Source organism: Micromonas pusilla, assembly GCF_000151265.4.
Source record: "Micromonas pusilla CCMP1545 genomic scaffold MICPUCscaffold_16, whole genome shotgun sequence".
Lineage (NCBI taxonomy): Eukaryota > Viridiplantae > Chlorophyta > Mamiellophyceae > Mamiellales > Mamiellaceae > Micromonas > Micromonas pusilla.
The window spans coordinates 193,193-214,499 of NW_003315897.1; the positions used below are offsets into that span (position 1 = coordinate 193,193).

Consider the following 21,307-nt stretch of genomic DNA (forward strand, 5'->3'; position numbering starts at 1 on the left):
GGTCATCATGACTGCTGGAACGGACCGCCGAGATCTCGATTCGCTGATGTCTGACTCTCCGCGGGCGGGAGTGCCATTCGTCCGACGCCGAGCCCGCGAGCGCCGCCGACGAGCGAGCGACGTCGCGCGTTCCTTCGTTCGCGCGTCGGTCGTTAAGCTACTGTCATTCACATCTAAGTCTACTACTCGTCGTGCGCATCGCGAGCGCGCGCGTCGTCGTCGTCGTCGCGTTCGTCCCGCGCGCGCGCTCGTCTCCTTCCCGTCTCTCGTCGATAGTTTATTTTTTCCTCTCCGTCGAGCGTCGCGCCGAGTCCTCCGACCTCGCCGCGCCGCCGACGCCGCTCATCTCCTCCCGGAGACTCTCCTTCTGCATCAGCAGCCCGGTCATCCTCGCCTCCATGTCGAGCAGCCGCGAGTCGATCGACGCGCTCGCGGCCGACGACGACGGACGCGCGCCGCCGCCGTCTCTCCCGCCGCCGCCGCCGGGCGACCGACGCGGCGACGACAGACCGCGCGACGACAGCTCCTCCGTCTGCGCGCTCACGACGCCCTCCAGCGCGGCGATCTCCTCGATCACCTTCCGATGCGCGGGGTCCAGCGCGCCGTGAAGCTTCGGCGGGCTCGGCGGCGGCCTGAACGCCGGAGCGACGTGCGTTACGACGGCGGGCGTCGCCGCCGCCGGCGTCGCGGCGACGCGTTCGCGCATCGCCGCGCGCGCCTCCAAGTTTCGCGCGAGCTGCCTCTGCTGTCGCTCGAGCGCGTCGTCGAAGTCGAACGGCGCGGCGCCGCCCCCCGCGGCGGCGGCGAACGGCAGCGGCGAGTTCGCCGGGAGGTTCTCCTCGAACTTCCTATCGAAATCCCACCCCGTCGCGCCCGCGAGCGGCGACAGCGACGGGAGCGCGATCGGGGAGAACGCGCCGCCGCCGCCGCCGCCGCCGCCGCCGCCGCCGCCGCCGACGCGGACGGGCTCCAGCCCCGTCCCCGCCCCGGGAGTCTTCGTCGCCGCCGCGAGCGCCGCCGCGACCGCCCTCGCATCCGCGGCCTCTTTCTTCGCGTGGACGCCCCACGCGCGCAAAAACGGCGTCATGAGCGTCGCGAACCGGTGCCGCTTCGCCGTCGCCTCCGCGCTCTCGCGCGCCAGCCGCTCGTACGCGAGATCGTTCCACGCTCGGAGCGCGCGACGCGCGGCTCTTTGCTCCACGAAGACGCGCATCTCTTTCCCGACCCTCGCCGCGAGCGCGATCCTACGCGCTGTCCACCGCTTCCACGCGTTGAAGAGCCGCAGACGCTTCACGAACGCGCGGCGGACGAACATGTCGCGGATCGCGAGCTCGCGCGTCCAGTCTTTTTCGCTCTCCCTATCGCGCGCGTATTTTCGCGGCGCGACGTAATCCGAAGACGCCTCGCGCGCCAGCGCGACCCATCGGAAGAAGCACGCCTCGCGCGTATTTCTCGAACGCACGCGCGCGAACGCGCTCGCGACGGAGTTGAACTCGATCGCTTCCTCTCTCGTCGCGTCCATGTTGAGGCGCGCGTCGTACGCGGACGCTTTCCACCACCCCCGGAACGCCTTCGCGACGACGCGTTTTATCTTCGCCGCGACGACGCGGTCGCACTTGGCCGCGAGCGATTTTTCTCTCTCCTTCTCTTCGCGCCCCTCCGCCGCGCGCTCGACCCAGGTCCAGAACGACGACGCCAAGCGCTTGTGCATCATCCGCTGCGCGGCTCGGATCACGACGCGCTTCACCCTCTTACGCTCGGACGCGCGCTCGCGCCAGCCGAGGAACGCGCGCGACGCGCGACGATCCGTCATCCGACGAATCGCGCGAACGGCCAACCGTCGTTCGCGCGCCCGCTCGCTCGCGAACTCGACCCAGCGCTTATACGCGAGCGTCCTGCACCGGTCGTGGACGCGGTCGAACATCCGCTGGACGTGCACCGCGTTGCGACGCCCGACGAGATGCATCGCGTCCGCGCGCCTGTGCTCGTGCGCCCATTTCCCGAACGCCGTCGCGAGCCGACGCCGCGCGAGCTTCGACGCCGCGCGAAGCAACGCCGAAAAAAGTCGCCGCCGCTCCGACGTCCGCGTCCACCAGCCCCTAAACGCGGCGTACAGCTTGCGGTGCGACATCGCGCGCACGCACCGCGACGCCATGTGAAGCTTTCGGTGGTGTTCGCCAGTCTCGGACGCGAGGTCGAGCCACGCGTTGAACGCGCGCGAGACGCGACGCTCCGCGAGACGCACCGCGGCGCGGTAGAGGAGGCGAATCGCGCGACGCGTCTCGGACGCGTTGGCGCGCCAGCCGCGGAACGCTGCCGCGACGCGTCTTCGCGTGAGGTTGTAGTACACGCGCGCGCCGACGGATTCGAAGAGGGATTGGTGCGCCCTCGCGGCGGCGCCTTCTTCGTAGCGCGACTTGACCGCGATCTGATGCCAGCGCACGATCGACCAACGCGTCGTCCGCGCCTGGACGCCGAACGCCTTCGTCGCCGCGCGCGCGACCACGGATCGTAACCGCCGGTTCTCGACGGTTTCGTCGACCCAGCCGTTGAAAACGTACGCCATCGTCGCGGTCCGTCGACGTCTCGCCCACGTCCACCGCACGTGCCCGACCCTTCTCTGCGTCGACGCGTTGACCATCCACTTCGCGAAGTAGACGCTCAGGCGCGTGACCCTCGACGGCGGGTCGGCGAAAAATTTCGTAAACATCGCCTTCCGATCGCGATGCGCGCTCCACCACGTCACGAGCGCCGCGCGCGCCGCCGCGACGTCCTTGACGCGCTTCCGCCGCGACGCCACCTCGCTCGCGCGCTTGAACGTCCGCGCCTCGTGCGCCCACGCGTTGAACGCGGAAGACGCGCGGCGACGCGTCCAACGCGCCGCGACGCGAGCCATCGCGACGCGCGCCGCGTGCCACGTGGACGTCTTCGTCGCCCACGCGTCGAACGCGTCCGCGAGCGCTTTCTTGCTCCAGTGCGCGATCGCGCGGCGCGCGATGACGCGCGCGCGCTTCGCGTCGTCCAAGGAGAGGAACCAGCCGTCGAACGCGGCGGCGAGTTTCGCCCGGGCGACGCGCGCGACAACTTTTCGCATCTTTCCGCGCGATTCATTCGCGGCGGCGCGCGCGGCGGTCCAGCCCGCGAACGCGCGCGCCGTCGTCAGGTTCGACATCCGATGGACGAATGCGCGGACGACGACGCGCTGCTTGCGCGACTCGCCGAAGAACGCGACCCAGCGCTCGAACGCGCGCGCGGTCGCGATGACGCTCCAACGCGCGACGTGTCGCCGCATTTTTCGTCGCGTCGTCGCCCAGTCCTTCGCGACGTCGATCCAGCGGTCGAACGCGCGCGCGCACTGGCGATGGACGACGCGGCGCGTCACGCGATCGATCGATCTCCGCCTGCGCTTCTCGTCGACCGCGCGTCGAGCCCATCGGTCGAACGACGCGCGGACGCGGACGCGGCGGTCGCGGTCGATGAACCGCGACGTCTTCACGCGCGCCTCGCGTCGCTCGCGCACGAGCCAAGCCCAGTGCTCGAAGCTCGATCGCGTCCCGGGCCTCACCGCGCGTTCGATCATTTTCGCGGCGTACGCGCGGCGACGGCGCTTGTCCCCGCACGCGATCTCCCAGTCGCTGAACGCCTCGCGAAGGACCCTCCGCCCGTGCTTGATAAAAATTTTCGCCGCGAGTTTCGCCGACGCGTTCGTCCGCAGACGTTGCGCCGCCCACGCTCTGAACGCGCGACGCCGCGCCGACGCGCGCATCTTTCTCGCGTTGCACTCCGCGAGCTCGTCGCAGAAGCTCGCGCGCGCGTGCCACTTGGAGAACGCGCGGAACATCGAGCGGTTCTTCGCGCGCGCGATCACGCGTCGGCCCGTCGCGCGGGCGTCCTTCGCGTCCAGCGTCGCGTCGCGCCAGGTCATGAACGCGGAGGCGCGATTGGCGCGAAGCCACTGCTTCAGAACGGACGCGTACGCCGCGCGGTAGTGCCGCGCGTCGTCGACGCGCTCGACCCACGCGTTGAAAGCGGCGCCCATCGATCGATGCGCGAACCGCGTCCCGACGCCGTGGAGTAAGCGCTTCAGGCGCGTCGCGTTCTCCGCCGCCGCGCGCCAGGACGCGAACGACGCGAAGAGGAGCTTGTCCAGCATCGCGGCGACGTAGCGATCGCACAGGTGGAGCTTCCCGAGCCAGTGCCGGTGCTCTTTCGCTTCGTCGACGACGTGCTGACGTTTCGCTTCGACCTTCTCGGCCCAGTCGATGAACGCGCGCGCGAGGTACTTGTCCTGCATCCGTAATATCGCTCGCGAGAGCTGCAAGTCCATGCGCTTGATGTTCGCCGCTTGCTCGTTCCACCTCGTAAACGCCCTGAAGAGAAGGTTCTTGTTGATCGCCAGCAGGTACCGCTCGGACTTTTGCACCGCGTGCGCGTACTTCTGGTCGTCCCTCAGCGACTTGTGCCAGTCGTAGAACGCCTCGGCGACGCGCCGTCGCGATATTTTCTCGCACGCGCGGCGGACAAGCTGTCGCTCGCGTTTGAACTTTCGCGTCGCGTGCGCCCAGCCGTCGAATGCGAACGCGATGTCGCGGAGCGTCATGCGCACGAGGTACCCGTTAAGCTTCCTTCGCGCGAGCTTGTTGCGCCGCCAGTTCTCGTGCCAGTTCCGGAACGCGTCGGAGAGACCGCGGTGTCGCATCGCGCGGACGTACCGCTCGACTTTGACGACGTCGCGTCTCCACGCCGCCTGATCCGCCGCCTCCGCCTCCTTGCGCGTCTCCAGCGCGTCGAGCCAATCGCGGAACGCGCTCGACTTGACGCGCTCGGTGACTCGCGCGAGGACGCGACGGACGATGACCCTCTGACGCCGGAGCTCGACGACGACGTCGCTCCACCGCTCGAACGTCGCCGCCATCGCGCGCTTGGTGAGTTTCGTCACCGCGCGTCGCACCGCCAGCCTCGCCCGACGCTTCTCCTCCGTCATCTCCGCCCAACGCGCGAAGGCGTCGTGCAGGGAGCGCTGAAGCATCGCCATGACGAAGCGCTCGCACTTCTGGAGCTTGAACTCCCACAGCCTGGCTTCTCTCTCCATCTTCTCCTCGTTCGCTCTCTTCTCGCGGACTTTGCGGTGCCACTCTAGGAACGAAAACGAGAGCGTCTCCCCCGCGAGCCGCAGGACGCTTCGTCGGACTTTGTTCTCGTTCTCGATCGCGTTCTTCGTCTGGACGAGCCAACGGTTGAACGCGCAGAACAACGAGCGCTGCTGGATCGCGCGCAGGAAGCGCGCGGCGACCGCGCATCGATGCGCGTGCTGCTTATCGTTCGCGATCTTATCCGCCCACGCGTAGAACGTCTCGGTCAGCGCGCGTCGGGAGAATTTCGAAACCGCGCGCGTGAGAATCAGACGCTGACGGCGAAGCTCTCGGACGTTGTCGTCCCACGTGATCAGCGCGGCGTGCGCGGCGTGGGACTTGATCCGCGCGAGGACGACGTTGATCTTCCCGCGCTGTTCTTTAAGGTGCGCGCGGACGCGCCGCCAGCGAACGAACGCGTGCGAGAGCGACCGTTTCTGCATCGCGAATAGGAACCGCTCCGCCGTCTTCAGACGCGCGAGCCACCGCTCGCTGTCGCGCGCCTCCGCGTCTTTGCGCGCGTCGACGGCGTCGAGCCACTCGTAGAACGCGCTGGATTTCGCGCGCTCGCCGATCTTCGCGAGGACGCGTCGGACGATCGATCGCTGGCGCTTGAGCTCGTCCACGACGTCGATCCAGCGCGCGAACGACGCGACCGCGGCGAGCTTGGTGAGTCGCGCGGCGACGAGCCGGACGCGTCGGCGTTGGGATCTCACCTCCTCGGTCATCTCCTCCCAGCGCGCGAACGCGGCGTGGAGCGCGCGATGCTGCATGGCTAAAACGAAACGGTCGCACTTCTGGAGTTTCGCTTCCCAGAGCTTCCGCGCCTTCTCCTCCTTCTCCACGTGCTTGCGCTTCTCGGAGACTTTCCACTGCCAGTCCAGGAAAGAAGACGCCACCGTGCGATCCATGATGCGCAAGATGCTGCGTCGGATCTTCACCTCCGCGAGCATCGCGTCTCGCGTGACGCCCTTCCAGCGATGAAACGCGGCGAAGGCCGTCCTCTGCATCATCGCCTTGAGGAACCGCTGGCTGACGTGCGCCTTGTACGCGAACGCTTTCGCGTCCGCGATCGCGTCTCGCCAGTCGTAGAACGCCTGGGCGACTTTCCGTTGCGTCACGCGGAACAGCGCCCGACGCATGATGACCCTCTGGCGTTTAATCTCGACGACGTGGTCCGCCCAGCCGCTGACCGCGGCGTACACGAGACGCTGGGACATGCGCACGAGGCAGTTGTTCAAGATGCGTCGCTGGACTTTCATCTCGCGCCAGTTCGCATTCCACTGAAAGAACGCCGCGGATAAGAACCGGTTCTGCCACGCGAGAACGAATCGCTCCACTTTCTTGATGTCCTGCTGCCACCGCTCCTGCTCCGCGATGACCCTCTCGTTCCTCGCGATGACCTCGCCTTGCCACTGGTAGAACGCCTGGGATAACGCGCGCTCGGCGATCTTCGCGATCGCGCGTCGAACGATGACGCGCTGGCGCCTGAGATCGCACGTCGTCTCGAACCAGCGCTCGAACGCGGCCGTCATCGCGCGTTTCGTAAACCGCGCCGCGACGTTTCTCGCCTTTCGACGCATCGCGATCTGCTCCGCGGCCATGTCCTCCCAGCGCGCGAACGCGGCGTGGAGCGCGCGGTGCTGCATCGCGAGCACGAAACGCTCGCACTTCTGGAGTTTCAGCTCCCAAAGCGCGAGCTCTTTCTCCTTCTCCTCGAGCATCTTACGCTTCGCGGCGACTTTCGCGTGCCAGTCGAGGAACGCCCTCGCGACGTACCGATCCGTGAGTCGAAGGAGGCTCCTTCGCACTTTAATCTCCGCCTCGATCGCGCGCCGCGTGACGTCTTTCCACTTCGAGAACGACGCGAAGAGCGTGCGCTGGAACGCGGCCATGATCGTCCGCTCGGACATCAGCGCCTTGGCGGCGAAAATCTTCTGGTCTTTCACGCGCTCTTGCCAGTCGTAAAAAGATCCCGCGAGCTTTCGTCGGGAGATGCGCATCACCGCGCGGCGTAACACCCCGCGCTGCTGCTTCAGGTCGTTCACGGCGTCGAGCCACCGCGAGAACGCGCTGAACACCGCGCGCTGAGACATGCGCACGAGGCACGTGTTCATCTTTCGGCGCATCAGACGGACGTACCGCCAGTGCTCTTCCCACCGCGAGAAAGCGGCCCGCGTCGACCGGTGGCGCATCGCGCGGACGAACCGCTCGACTTTGACGATGTTGGTCTTCCACTCCGAGAGTTCTCTTTTCGCGTTTTCTCGCTTCGCGACGACCTTATCGTGCCAGTCGTAGAACGACGTCGCTTTCAGACGCGCGGAGATTTTGAGAAGGACGCGGCGGACGATGACTCGTTGACGCGACAGCTCGTGGACGACGTCGAGCCACGTCGTAAACGCCGTGACCATCGCGCGCTGGGAGATGTTCGCGAGGACGTTCCTCATCTTACGGCGCGAGCTCGCGAAGCGCGCGGCTTTCGCGGACCACCCGAGGAACGCGCTCTTAAGGAATCGGAGCTGCATCGCGAGAACGAAACGCTCGCAGCGTTTCAGTTTCGCTGCCCAAATTTCCACGCGTTTCCGTTCCGCGATCGCCTCCTCCGTGACTTCGCGCCACCGCTTCATCGCCGCCGCGGCGACGGACAGGTGCATGAACTTGATAAATTTCGCGGCGATCAGGTCCTTACGCTTCTCCTCCGCCTCCTCCGCCTTGCGCGTGCCCACGGACGATCGCCACTCGTAAAACGAGGACGAGACCGTCAGGTGCGTCATTCGCATCAGCGTCCGGCGCACGACGCGTCGTTCACGCGAGATGCGCTGCGCCTCGTCCGCCCACTGCGCGAACGCGGAAAAAACGCGGCGCTGCGTCATGCGCGACAGGCACTGCGACATCTTACGTCGCTGCGTTCGAATGTTCCTCCAGTTGGTCTCCCAAACGGAGAAGCTCTCGATCAGAGAGCGGCGTTCCGCGGCCATGACGAAGCGCTGCGCTTTCGCGACTTTCGCCTCCCACTCTTGCGCTTTCGCGATTTGCTCCGCGTACAGCCTCTCGTCCTCCGCGCGTTTCTCGACGACGTGATCGGCCCAGGCGTAGAAGAACTCGTTCACCGACCGTCGCGCGAACTTCGCGAGCGAGCGCTTGACGACGATCCGGTGGCGCTTCCGCGACTCCGCGTGCTCCGTCCAGCCTTGAAACGATGAGTACAGCGCGCGCGCCGACATTCTCTGCACGCAGTTGTTCAGAATCTTCCGCTGCCGCCTGAGTTCGATCACGTTCGACTCCCACTGAACGAACGCCGCGTTGAGGCTTCGGTTCGTCCACGCGAGGACGAAACGCTGGATCTTTTTCAAGTTGGTCTCCTTTTGTTCCTCCACCGCGACGTCGTGCTCTTGTTTCTCGACGACCATCTCTCGCCAGTGATAAAACGCGCTCGAGAGCGTCCGCTCCGTGATTTTCGCGAGGACTCTCCTCACGATCACCCTCTGACGCTTCAGCTCCGTCGTCGTGTCGACCCACTCGTCGAAAGCGGCGGCGACGCACCGGTTCATGATCTTCCCGACGCATCGACGGACCTTCACCTCCGCTTCTTTGTTCACGCGCGTGACGTCCTTCCAGCGATGAAACGCGACGAACATCGAGCGATGAAAAATCGCGGCGACGAACCGCTCGCTGACTCGCGCGTTGCGCGCGAACGCTTTCGCGTCCGCGATCGCATCGCGCCAGTCGTAAAATGCGCCCGCGATTTGCCGCTGCGCAATCTTCGCGACGACCCTGCGCACGATCACGCGCTGGCGTTTCACCTCGACCGCGCGCTCGGCCCAGGAGATGAACGACGACGCGAGCACGCGTTGGGACATGCGAGCGACGCAGTTGTTCAAGATGCGTCGCTGGACTTTCATCTCGCGCCAGTTCGAATCCCACTGAATGAACGCCGCGGATAAGAACCGGTTCTGCCACGCGAGCACGAACCGCTCCACCTTCTTGATGTCCTGCTGCCACTGCGCCGCCTCGCGCTCGAGGTGCTCTCGCTTCGCGATGACGAGCTCTCGCCAGTCATAAAAAGCGCCGGCTTTGACGCGTTCGGAAATTTTCGCGAGCACGCGTCTCACGATGACCCTCTGCCTCCGCATCTCGTCCGCGGTCTCGACCCACTCCTCGAACGCGGCCGCCATCGCGCGCTTCGCGAACCGCGCGGTGACGCCCCTGAGCTTCCGCCGCAGCCGCGCGCGCTCGCTCGCCATCTCCTCCCAGCGCTCGAACGCGGCGAACAGCTCGCGCTTCTGCATCGCGAGCACGAACCGCTCGCACTTCCCGAGCTTCGCCTCCCACGCCCGCGCCTCGCGCTCTTCGCGCTCGACGTGCGCCCTCAGCTCCGCCACCTTGCGCTGCCATTCCAGGAAGCACGTCGACAGGGACCTGTCCATCAGCCGCAGGATCGCCCGGCGGACTTTCACCTCGGCCGCGACGTTCTCTCGCGTCGTCTCGCGCCATTTCGTAAACGCGGAAAACGCGATTCGCGACGACATCGCGGCGACGAAACGCTCCGCCGCGGCGACGCGAACCTCCCACGCCTTCTGTCGTCGTCGCGAGTCGACCCACGCGTAGAAACACGACGCGAACACTCTCGAGGAGATGCGCGCGAGGACCCTGGAGACGATGACGCGCTGGCGCTTGAGCTCGGACGCGTGATCCGCCCAGCCGACGAGCGCGGCGTGCGCGCTGCGTTTGGACATCCGCCGAACGATCGCGTCGAGCTTCCGACGCGTCGTCCTTCGCTCCCTCGCGCGCGCGCGCCATCGGATCAACGCGGAAGACGCGGAGCGGTTAAGCATCGAGAGGACGAACCGCTCCACCTTCTTGATGTTCTTCTGCCACTCTTTCTGCTCCGCGAGAAGATGCTCTCGCTTCGCGACCACCTTGCCGTGCCAGTCGTAAAAAAAACCGGCTTTGACGCGTTCGGCGATTTTCGCGAGCACCCTTCGCACGATGACCTTCTGCCTTTTCATCTCGTCCGTCGCCTCGACCCATCGCGCGAACCCGTGTGCCATCGCGCGCTTCGCGAGCCGCGCCATGACGCCGCGCACGCGCCGCCGCTGCGCGACGCGATCCCGGGTCACCTCTTCCCAGCGCTCGAACGCGGCGAACGCGGTTCGCTTCCGCATCGCCGCGACGAAGCGTTCGCATCGCTTGAGCTTGCGCTCCCACGCCGCGATCGACGCCGCTTCCGTCTCTTCGCGCTTCTTGCGTTCCGTGACCGCAGCCTGCCACGTGTAAAACGCGGACTCCCCGACGCGGCCGAGAATTTTCAGGACGTTCCTTCGAATCTTGTTCTCCTCGGCGGCTTTGACGCGCGCGTATTCCATCCACCGCTCGAACGCCGCCGACAGCGAGCGGTTCACAATCTTTCTCAGGTATCGCTCCGCGACGCTCACCTTGGTCGCCCACACGCGCTTCTCGCGGACTTTATCCGCCCACTCGTAGAACGACTCGGAGACGCCGCGGCGGGTGATCCTCGCGAGGACGCGCTTCACCGCCGCGCGTTGATATCTGAGCCGACCCGTCGCCTCGACCCACCCCTCGAACGCGGACAGGCACGCGCGCAGGTACATCCGTCGCGCGAACGTCGTGAGCCACCTGCGTTTCGTGCGCCACTTCTGCGCGTTCGCGGCCCACCCTGTGAAGGCGTAGTGGAGGAGTTTCCTCGCGATGGCGCGCGCGAAGTGTTCCACCCGGCGGAGTTTCAACGCGTGAAATTTCGCGGCTCGTTCCTCTCGCGCCGCCTGCTCCTCTTGCGCCTTGATGCTCGCCTCGAACGCTAAGTGCGAATCGCGAACGGCGTCGATCCAGTCGTAAAACGCGGACGCGATCGATCGTCGACGCATGCGCATGATCGACCGGCGGACTTTTTCCTTCACGCCGAAGTTGATGTTCTTCTCTCGACGCCACTGCGAAAACGCGCGCCGGCGGCTGTTCATGCGTCTCGACGACCGATACCCTTCCAGGACGACAAACTTTTCGTGGCTCATCCCCATCCACACGCGGAAACACCGGTACGATTTCCGCTTGTCCCACATCGCGAGCCGCCCCGCGAGACGCTCCGTGCGTCCTTTCATGTCCCGAGCTTGCAACACGACGTCGCGCCATTGGTACAGATGCCTTCGCGTCAGCGACCGCCGCATCAAGTTCGATATCCTCATCGCGTACATCGTGTTCTTCTTGATCGTTTCGCAGTACACCCTCCACACCGCGAACACGGGCTTCAAGACGCGCGTGTTCGCCGCCGTCTTGGACTTCCTCGCGAAACCTTGCATGAGCTTGATCCCGAGATCGAGCGCGTCCTCTTCGCCGGCGCCCGAGACTTTCCCGCCGCCGCCGCCGGCGCCGCCGCCCGTCGTCGCTCCCCGCGCCGGCGTCGCGTGCCGACTCGACGCGTTGCTGCGCATCCCGCCTATTCCGCCGCCCCCCGGGCGACGCTTCCCCATCGTTTCAAACGGCACCGGTCGCCGCCATCGCTCGTCGCGCTCCGTCGGCGTCGCCAGACCCGCGCCGGCGGCGGTGCGCTTGCCGCCGAGCGCGGCGACCCTCGCCGCCGCCGCCGCGATCGCCGCCTCTCCCGCGGGGCCGACACTCGGCCCCGCGGGACCTCCCGCCGCCCCGCCGCCGCCGCCGCCCGCGGGGGAAGTCCGCAAGCTTGGCGGTAGGCTCTCGCGCGCGACGCGCTCGATGTACGGCGACGGCGCGTAGTACGGCGACCCCGCGGGCGTCGCCGACGCGACGAGGACGTACACCTTGATCCGAATCGCGTGATTCGGGAATCGACGCGGCTCCAAGCGCAGCGCCGCGATCGGCGCGCCGCGCGACGACGAAGCGCTCTCGCCGCCGCGCTCCAACGCGCGCACGTTCTTCGCTTCGAACGACTCGTTCACGCCGAAATTCGAGGCGTAAAACACGAGCTTGTGCACGCCCGCCTTGCGCGCCTGCAGGAATCGCCCCGTCGGCTCGTGCACGAATCCGACGAAGTCGCCCTTCCGTCGAAGCGTCAGCGCGTGCGCCGCGTCGTCGCGCTTCTTCGTCTCCTCCGCGGCGAGCGCGTCCGACAGCGCGAGGTACAGCATTCCGTCGTCGTTCTCGCGCACGACGTACAGCCGGTCGCTGTGCTCGTCCGCGAACGCGACGGACGCGCCCGCGGACGGGAGCCCGTCGTCGTCTCGAACGACGCGACCGATGATCGCGCGCGACGGCGGCGACCCCGGGTCGGTCATGACGCGCGCGTTCGTGCGTCACTCCCTACCGCGGCTCTCTCGCGTCGTCGTCGCGCGCGCGCCCGCGACCGCGCCTTTGGAGGGAGTCGCGCGGCCGGGGGCTCCTCCGCCCCGCGTCCGCGTCCCGTCAAATCTGAATCTGAGCCGCTCAGCAGAGAGACGGATGAATTTTCGACCCAGGCGACGTCGACGCCTCCGTCCACGCGCGCGGGTTCGCCCTTCCGAACCCCGCGTCTCGCTCTGCACCGGCGTGCGAAGCGCTATCGACCGGCTAGTCCGATCGAACGCCCCAACGGAAGGAGAGGCCCCGCGCTAGTCGCCGGGCTCGCTCCTCCGATGATGATGCGGCGATCCGGCGTCCTGCAAATTTTCCTTGCTTTGAACTGCTGTGGCTTTGAAAATTTAACATCGATCGACTGCGATCGAAGTTTTTTCACGCACCCTCGGTTTCAACATTCGATCGCATGCACCCTTTCAACGGACCGATGAACGTCAATTTATTGACCGACACACGGTGATGAAGCAGCGGATCATCATCCGTCCGGTCCTGTCCGGTCCGAGAGCTCGCAACTAAGTCGCGTGCAATCCAACGCGGACGCTCACACCGTCGCGGCGCGGCAGACGAACGCGTCGTCACCCGGTCCGCGCGATCGCACCCACGTCCGACCATGGGCGGCTCTAAGGCTGGCCTCGGGCTCACGTTCTCGTGCGGAGAGAACCCGGCCTTGATCCCCGCGTCGACGAACCCTTCGAGCGCGGGGGGATTGCCCCCAGCGGCGTACGTGCAGTCGATGAAGACCGCGCTCGAAGTCGGTGCGTGTCTCCGCCCGCGCGCGCCGAAGACGCTCTGCATCTCGATCGCGCGCGCGCGTCGATTCGATCGATTCCCCCCGGCGCGCGCGTCGTCGCGGACGCGCGAACACGCGACGCGCGGCGCGCGTGATGCTCGTGCGCGCGTCGCGGCGACGATGGAATTCCGCGTCCTAAAGCGGAATCCCTCCGTCCCGGTCGCGTCGATTCATTCATCGCTTTTCGGTTCCTTTTTCGTTCCTCCGCCCCCCCGAGCCTCATACGACCGACGACGCGTCCCTCCTCCGTCCACCTCGTCCTTCGCAGGCGAGAACAAAGGCCCGCACAAGGTCAAGAAGATCTCCCTGGAGACGATCAGGGCGCCCGGGTACGCGCCGCCCCCGACGAAGCCCGGCGTCGCGCCGCTCCCGGCGCTCACCTCTCCGCGGAGCGTCCACGTGTGCATGTCCCGCGGCGTGGACCCCTCGAACTTGCTCGAGAAGCCGCTCAGCGCGTTCGCGAAGCCCGGGATGCGTCCGGAGCTCGTGAAGACCGCGCACGAGCACCACCTGAAGACGCGCGCGGCGAAGATCGACGCGTTGCTGGAAGACCGCGCGAAGCTCCCCGCGAACTTCAAGCCGCCCGAACCGAAAAAGTTTGAGCCGCCCGAGGCTAAGCCCGGCGCGAGCGCGATCGAGGCCGCGATGGAGCTCTTGGGGGACGAGAAGCTCATGGAGAAGCACGCGGAGCAGAGCGCGAAGCTCGCGAAGGTCCAGGCGGCCATGGCGGCGAGCCGCGAGAAGGCGGAGAGGCTGGCGGATCAGGCGCGTTTTATCTCACACTGGTCCCCATACGACGGCGTTCGCGTGGTGAACGCCGATCCTTAAGGACTTTCTCTCCCGGCGTCTCTCTCCGCCCACCCCTCCCTTTCAATCCTGACACACCTCGACACCTTTCAACTCCACCTGACGCCTTTGAACTCCACCCCGATATCATCGCTCGTATGGAACGACCCGCAGAGCCAGAAGGAGTACGCGATCAAGATGGCCAAGGTGAACGCGCGGTTCGTCACCGCCAAGGCGACGCTCAAGGCGAAAGAGGTGGAGCGCGACCGCGCTTTATTCGAGAAGGGCCAGGAGCAGATCCGGAGCGCGGCGGCGTACGAGCGCGAGGAGCGGCGGCTCGCGGAGGAGCGCTTCGAGGAGGAGATGAAGCTCCTCGAGCTCGAAAAGAAGCAGGCGGAGGAGGAGAGGAAACGCGCCGAGGCGGCGACGCGCGAGCGCGAGCGCAAAACAAAGGAGTGGGCCGCGAAGCTCGTGACGATACGCGCGGAGCAGGAGGCGGAGATCGAGGAACTGAGGAAGCAGCTCGAAGCGCGAGACGCCAAGCTGGAGGAGTACAAGGCGGCGCTCGTGAAGAACCGCGCCGAACGTCTGGCGGCGTCCAAGGCTGGGAAGAACGAAGCGATCGCCGCGTCGCTGCAACGCGCGGAGGAGCTCGAGGATGCGCAGAAGCTGGAGTGGATGGAGCGACGCATGGCGCGAGACGCGTACGTCGCGGCGTTGCGCGCGCAGGATAACACCGCGCAGGCGAAAGAGGAGCGGGACGCCAGGGCGCAGGAGAAGCGCGACCGCGTCGCGGCGACGGCGAAGGCGAAGGAGAGGGAGCGCGTCGAAAAGATCGCCGCGGTGATGGCGAAGCAAGAGGCGCACCTCGCGGCGATCGAGAAGCAGAAGAAGAGAGACATCGAGCGGAAGATTTTGGAGCGGAAGCTCAAGGTGAGGGAGAGGATAGAGAGAGTGGAGAACGTCGCGCGCGTCGGCGAGGTGCACCGAGCGCGTCTGCGCGAGGAAACCGCGGAGAAGATGGCCAGAGGCGCGCTCATGGTGCACACGAAGCGGGCGATGGCGGAAGAGCGACAGGCGCAGAACTGCACGAGGGCGCTGAAGGAGAGCACGCGGAAGGTGTCCGCGGAGGAGTCGCAGCGGATGAACACGCGGCGGCGGTGGTTGAAATCGGAAAAGGCGAAGAGCGAGCTGTACGCCGCGACAGTCGCGTCGTCGCTCGCGTCGTCGGCGCAGTCGTCGCGCGCCGGCAGCGCCGTCGGCGCCGCGCGCGCGAGGAAGCCCGCGGCCGCGGCGGCACCGGCGAGCGCGCCCGCGCACGCGAGGAAGCTGTCCGCGGCGGGGTCCGCGGCGGGGTCGGAGAAGCCGACGCACGCGAGGAAGCCGTCCGCGGCGGGGTCCGCGGCGGGGTCGGAGAAGCCGACGCACGCGAGGAAGCCGTCCGCGGCGGGGTCCGCGGCGGGGAGCGTGAAAGCCGGGTCCGTCGCGGGCGGGTCGAAGGCTGGGTCCGCCGCGGGTTCCCGGCCCGGGTCCGTCGCGGGCGGTTCGAAGGCTGGGTCCGCCGCGGGTTCCCGGCCCGGGTCGAGAGCGGGCGGTTCGAAGCCGGGGTCGAGGGCGGAGACGCCGGCGTTGGCGGGCGACGCGCCGGCGCCGGCACCGTCGGAAGAGGCGCCCGCGGCGGAGGCGCCGGCGGCGGCGGAGGCGCCGGCGGAGGCTGCGGCTCCGGAGCCCGAGCCCGAGCCCGAACCGGAGCCCGAGCCCGAGCCCGAACCCGAGCCCGAACCGGAGCCCGAGCCCGAGCCCGAACCGGAACCGGAACCGGAGCCGGAGCCCGAGCCCGAGCCCGAGCCCGAGCCCGAGCCGGAGCCCGAGCCTCCGGCGGATGAGGCTCCTCCCGCGGCGGAAGAGGCTGCGGCCGAGCCGGAAGCCCCCGCGGCAGAGGCTCCCGCGGCGCCGGAAGAGGCTCCCGCGGCGGAGGAGGAAGCGCCGGCGGCTTAGTGGCTTAGTCTCGCGCGGGCACACGCCAGTCGCTGTACATAAATAAATTGCCAGTCGATCTCTCGACTCGACTCGCTTCGCTCTCGCACTGTCCCTCGCGCCGCGCGCACCACCGCCGCGCGGGCGAACGACACCCGGGATGGGCTCGCCGAACGTCCCGCTCGTGCTTCAGAACGGCGCGATGCGCAAGGGCGTCGACAGAGCGCACTTCGGTGCGCGCGCGCGGCCCCCCGATCGCGTTCTCGTTCCCGCCGATTCTCGCGCGGCGGGTGCCCATCTTCCATCCCCGTCCCCGTCCCCGTCCCCGTCCCCGTCCCCGTCCCCTCGTCCCGTCCCGTCCCGTCCTCGACGTCCATCCCCTCCTCCTCCGCTCCTCAGGCCGCGTCTTCGACATCGCGTTCTGCCCGTGGGACGACCGCCTGTTCGCGTCCGCGGGCGAGGACGAGACCGCGCGCGTGTGGCTCGACCGCGGCGCCGCGGACGGCGCGACCGCCCACGGCGTGTGCCGCGGCCATAAGGACGAGGTCGTCCGCGTCGCGTGGCACCCTACGCTCAAGATCCTCGCGACCGGCTCCGCGGACGGCGCATCGGGCGTGTGGAGGATCGCGCAGCCCGGCGCGGAGGAGTCCGCGAACGCGAACGACCCGAACGCGGGCGCGATCGCTCTCGTTGACACGCTCGTCGACGAGACGTGCGGCGACGAGGTCTACGGCTGCGCGTTCGTCGGCGAATGCGGCGACGGCCCGGTCCTCGCGACCGCGTCCGGGGCGGACGTGCGCCTGTGGGACCTCGAGAGCGGCGGCATGACGTGCAGAGCGACCCCGAGCGCGGCGACGAGCGCGGCGGCGAGCGCGGGGGCGGTCCCGGAGCGATGGCGACCGGGGTACCTCTTCTCGTTGGCTTCCGACGGCGGCGCGCGCGGGTTGCTCGCGTCCGGATGCAGCGACGGGCGCGTCCGCGTGTACGCGCACGATTCGACCGCGGGGACGGTGACGAACGTGGCGTGCTTGCCGCTGCACGCGAACGCGATGGTGTCGTGCACCGCGTTCTTAGCCGGCGGGGACGTCTTAGCGTCGGTTTCCGCCGACGGCGTCGTCGTGACGACGGACGTGAGGACGATGACGGCGACGCGGAGGATCACGGCGCCGTGCCCCATCATGGGGTGCTGCGCGATCGGCGGCGTCGATGGGAACTGGCTCGCTATGTGCGGGAACGACGGCGTCGTGCGCGCGATGGACGTGACCGGGGAGGGAGGGAGCAAGTCGATGCGCGTGTCCGAGTCGCCGTTGTTGTGCGTCGCGGCGGATGCGCGAGGGAAGCGGATCGCCGCGGCGGGGCACCAGGCGGAGGCGGCGCAAAAGTCGGTGGGGTCGTTCGGGTGGTCGGAGAGCAGCGGCGGGGGGGTGTTCGGCGCGAAGAAGAAGCCGTCGCCCGCGGTCGTGCACTTGTTCGAGAGCGCCGGCGACGTGATTTTTTGAAGTGACAGAGTCTATTCAAAGCGAATGTTTACATTTTCCATCACGGCCGCAACGGTCTCGGCGTGCGCGTCCTCGAGATCGATCGCTCGAACGCGCTCATCTTCTTCCGTTTCACGGAGGTCGGCGTGTGCGCGACCTTCGTCGCGGGCTCGATCTCGCTCGCGGGCTCGATCTCGCTCGCGGGCTCGATCTCGCTCGCCGTCGTCTCCTTTTTCGACGGCGTCTTCGCCAAGAAATGCGCGAAGACTTCGTTCCGCTTCGATTTCCTCGCTTCTATCCTCGTCGCTTTCGGGGATTCGTCCCTCGGCGAGCTCGGGTTCGACGCTCTCGGCGGGGACGCGACGAGTCCTCCACTGCTCGCGCGCGCTGCCTTTTTATCCTCGCGCGTGGCGGCCATCGACCTCAAGAAGGCGTTTTTTTTGCCAGCCTCGCGCGGCGACGTTGGCTCCGCGTCGTTCGGTCGCGTCGCGGGAGCTTCGGGCGCGGGAAGCGCCGGCGGCAGCGGCGTCGCGCCTCTTTTGCTTATCGAGTTCAAGAATGAATTCCTCTTCTTCAGCGCTGCGTTTTGGTTCACCGGGACGTCCACCATCGGGGGATCCGCATCATCTTCCGTGAGCGTCAGCGATCGCCCTAGCATGTTCTGCGGCGGCGGCGAGGCCGGCAGCGCAGGCGGCGGCCGCGCCAACGTCTTCGCAGCCTTCTTATCCTCGCGCGCGGCGGTCACCGACCTCAAGAAGGCGGTCTTTTTGCCATCCTCGCGCGGCGACGTCGGCTCCGCGTCCCCGACGAGCGGCGACGACGGCGGCAGCGGCCTATTTTCCTTCCTCGCGATGGATTTTACCCGACCCGCGTCTTTGAGCTTGTCTTTGAGCTTGTTCGACATCATCGACTGCAAAAACGCCGCGCGTCGCTTTTCCGTAGGCGATTTCTCGCTGACGTAATCCCCCACCTGTAACGACTCACCGCGTCGGAAGGTCGCTCTTACCGGCGGAGCGATGGGCTGCATCCCTTTCACGCCGCCGTCCTCGTCGTGCACCTTTGCGTTGGCTTCGAGTTCACTCTTGTCTATCGTTCTGTCGTAGTCTAACGTTCTTTTCGGTTTCGCGAAGGTCGTGACCGACTTTTCTGTTTTGAACCTTGGCAACGCCGCAACCGTCGTTCTCACCGGCGCGAGCGTCGCCGACTTCACGGTGAGCTTTTTCACGGGGGACTGCATCGGGGAAGATTTCGGCGGCGCGACCGGCGCCGCCGTCGTCGTCACGGCGGTTTCGGGCTTTTTCTGCGCCGCGGAGCTCTTCGACTTCTGCGCGAATGAGACAGACGATCGCGGGGTGACGCTCGTGGACGCTCGCGGAGTCGTTTTCATCGACGGCGGCGGCGGCGGCGGCGGCGCGGGTCTCTTCGCCGCGACGACGGGTCTCTTCGCGATCGGCTTCCGAATCGCGCTCGCCGTAGAGGACCTTCGCGTCGACGCCGGCGCCGGCTTCGCGACGACCGCGCGCGCGACCGGCCTCGCGGACGCGGGCCTGGACGTCGCCGGCGTCTTCGCCGCCTGCTCCAGCTTCGCGATGTCGTTCTTCAGACGCTTCAGGTACGCCTCGCGTCGTCGCGCGTCCGCGTTCTCCTTCTCCGTCCTCGCCGGAGATTTCGCCACCGCGCCCGAGTCCGCGCTCGCGCTGAGCTGCTTCGGTCGCGTCGTCAGCCCCGCGACGCCCGGCCTCGGCTGCTGCTGCGTCGCGACGACTCGCGTGGATCCGGTCGACGCGCGAACGCGAGCGCTCTGCGCGCTCGCCGGGCGCTTCACCAACGCCGACCGCGGCGGCGCCGGCGACGACCGCGTCGTCCCCGCGCTTCCGGGCCGCGACGCCGAGCGCGGCAGCGTCCCGGACGAGCTCATCCGCGCTCGGTTCCGGAGCGTCCGCACGTCGAGCTCGTTCACGAGGCTCTCGCGCTGTAACGCGATCTTCTCGTTCTGATGGCGTCGGTTCAAACGCAGCTGCTCCTTCGCGTCTTGAATCGCCCTCGCCCTCGCGGTCTCGCGTTCGATCTTCTCCAACCGCTGCGCGGACTCGTACTCGCGCTTCCGTCGCATGCGCTCGACCTTCTCTTTTCTCTCCTCTTCCTCGAGCTGATGCGCCAGCGCGGCCATCTCGCGCTCTTTCTTCTTCCGCTCCGCTTCTTCGCGTTTGCGTTCGAGTTCGCGTTCTTTCTCCTCTAACAACGCGTACCTTTGCGCTTGCATCGCGGCTTGGACTTCTTCGTAGACTTCGTGCTTGAACGCCGCCTTCGCCGCGTTCTCCGCAGCCTTGCGCGCGCGCTCGTACTCGAGATGCTCCGCTCGGTGCGCCTGCCGCCGCTCGACTTCCTCTGCTTTGCTTAAAATTTCCTCGCGTCTCGCCTCGACGACGACTTCGGCGCGAGACTTGGCGAGTTCGCACTTCTCCGCGTGCGCTGAGCTCCTGCGCTCCTTCTCCGCGGCGCGTTCTGCTCGCGCGCGCTCGATCGCGGCTTCTTTCTCCCTCGCCGCTCGCTCCAGCTCGCGCTTCTTCCTCTCCACGGCGTCGAGCTGTCGCGACTTGATCCTCTCGGTTTGCATTTTAAAGTCGAGCTCGTTCTTGACGCGTTCGCGTTCGATCCGCGTCGCCTCTCGCTTTCTCGCGCGCTCGTTCTCTTCGCGCTGCTTCTTCTCCTCCCTCACGCGCTTAAACTCCGCGTCCGCCTCGAGCTTCTGAAGCTTCAAGAGCAGCTCTTTCTCTTCTTTCCTCGCCTTGACGCGTTCGAACTCGCGTCGTTGCCGGTCCTTCAGGCGTTCGCGTTTATTCATCTCGTGCTCCTCCATCAGCGCCTCGTGCTCTCGCAAGCGCATATCCTGCTCCGCTTGCAACGCTTCGGCAATCGCCTTCTGCGCGGCGATCGCGGCGACGCGCTTCTCCTCGCGCCTGGCCGCGGCTTCCATGCGCGCGCGCTCCTCTCTGAGCGCGGCGGCGTCGCCCGCGAGCAGATCAAACGCGACGTGCGAGTATCCGGCGTGATCGAAACTCGCGTTCACCGGGAGCGTCTTCCCCGCGCCCGGGGACCGGTGCACGACCGTGGACGGACGCTTCCCCGCCGCCGAGACCGACGCCGACCGCGGTCGGTTTTGGTTTCTATAAGGCGTTCGCGCGCGCGTCGACGTCGACGCTCTCGCCGCCGCCGCCGCCGATCGATTTGGCGACAGGATGCGCACGCCCGGGACGTCGTCGATCTCCTCCGCGAACGGCAACAGCGCGCGCGCGGCGTTCAGCGACGCGACGCGCTCCCTGCGAGCGAGCTCGTAGTGCTCCCACTTGAACCGCTGCTGCTCCGCGTTCAGCGACGGGTCCGCGAACGCGCTCACCGGTCGAGGCGCGAGCGACGCGGGGTCGACCCCCGCCTCGAGGCACGCGCGCACGGATCTCGGGGACGTCACGACCGCGGGTCCCTTCGCGGAGGCGGATCGCGACGCGAGGTCATCGATCGTGATCGGGGCGCCGGAGAGGTCGAGCTTCTTCACGCTCGACTCCAGCCACGCCTGCGGGAGGGAGAGAGAGGGGTTGGACGACGGGGACGATGTTAGCGCATCGCGCTTCCGAGCGAGTTCCCCTCGGACGTCGCGAACGCGAAGGGGGCGCACCAGCGGGCGGTCGCTCGCGCCCGGGGTCGCGGGGCTGCTCGGCATCGTCGTGGAATCCCACGCGCGTCGGAGCGGTGTTCTACAACGCCGTCGATCGATCCCGCCGGGGTGAGGAACGCCCGCGGGCGCCCTACAAATGGATTCGCCC

At 67.4% G+C, this 21,307-nt stretch overlaps 4 protein-coding genes across 4 annotated transcripts; 2 read left to right on the forward strand and 2 right to left on the reverse strand.

Annotated features, from left to right (window-relative positions):
• Positions 1–147: 147 nt before the first annotated feature.
• MICPUCDRAFT_49072 (uncharacterized protein) lies at positions 148–12,397 on the reverse strand (the record flags this gene model as incomplete). The annotated part of the gene is made up of 1 exon (XM_003064108.1): positions 148–12,397. One exon carries the CDS (start codon positions 12,395–12,397, stop codon positions 278–280), a length of 12,120 nt encoding a protein of 4,039 aa, XP_003064154.1. The 3' UTR covers positions 148–277.
• A 683-nt stretch (positions 12,398–13,080) lies between these two features.
• Positions 13,081–16,029, forward strand: MICPUCDRAFT_53837 (uncharacterized protein; the record flags this gene model as incomplete). Its single annotated transcript, XM_003063926.1, has 3 exons — positions 13,081–13,210; positions 13,514–14,010; positions 14,176–16,029. Exon 3 carries the CDS (start codon positions 14,230–14,232, stop codon positions 16,027–16,029), a length of 1,800 nt encoding a protein of 599 aa, XP_003063972.1. The 5' UTR covers positions 13,081–13,210; positions 13,514–14,010; positions 14,176–14,229.
• A 139-nt stretch (positions 16,030–16,168) lies between these two features.
• Positions 16,169–17,507, forward strand: MICPUCDRAFT_53838 (uncharacterized protein; the record flags this gene model as incomplete). The annotated part of the gene is made up of 2 exons (XM_003063927.1): positions 16,169–16,241; positions 16,408–17,507. The coding sequence occupies 2 exons, from the start codon at positions 16,169–16,171 to the stop codon at positions 17,505–17,507; spliced, it is 1,173 nt and encodes a 390-aa protein (XP_003063973.1).
• A 111-nt stretch (positions 17,508–17,618) lies between these two features.
• MICPUCDRAFT_53839 (uncharacterized protein) lies at positions 17,619–21,204 on the reverse strand (the record flags this gene model as incomplete). Its single annotated transcript, XM_003064109.1, has 2 exons — positions 17,619–17,643; positions 17,726–21,204. The coding sequence occupies 2 exons, from the start codon at positions 21,202–21,204 to the stop codon at positions 17,619–17,621; spliced, it is 3,504 nt and encodes a 1,167-aa protein (XP_003064155.1).
• Positions 21,205–21,307: the final 103 nt, after the last annotated feature.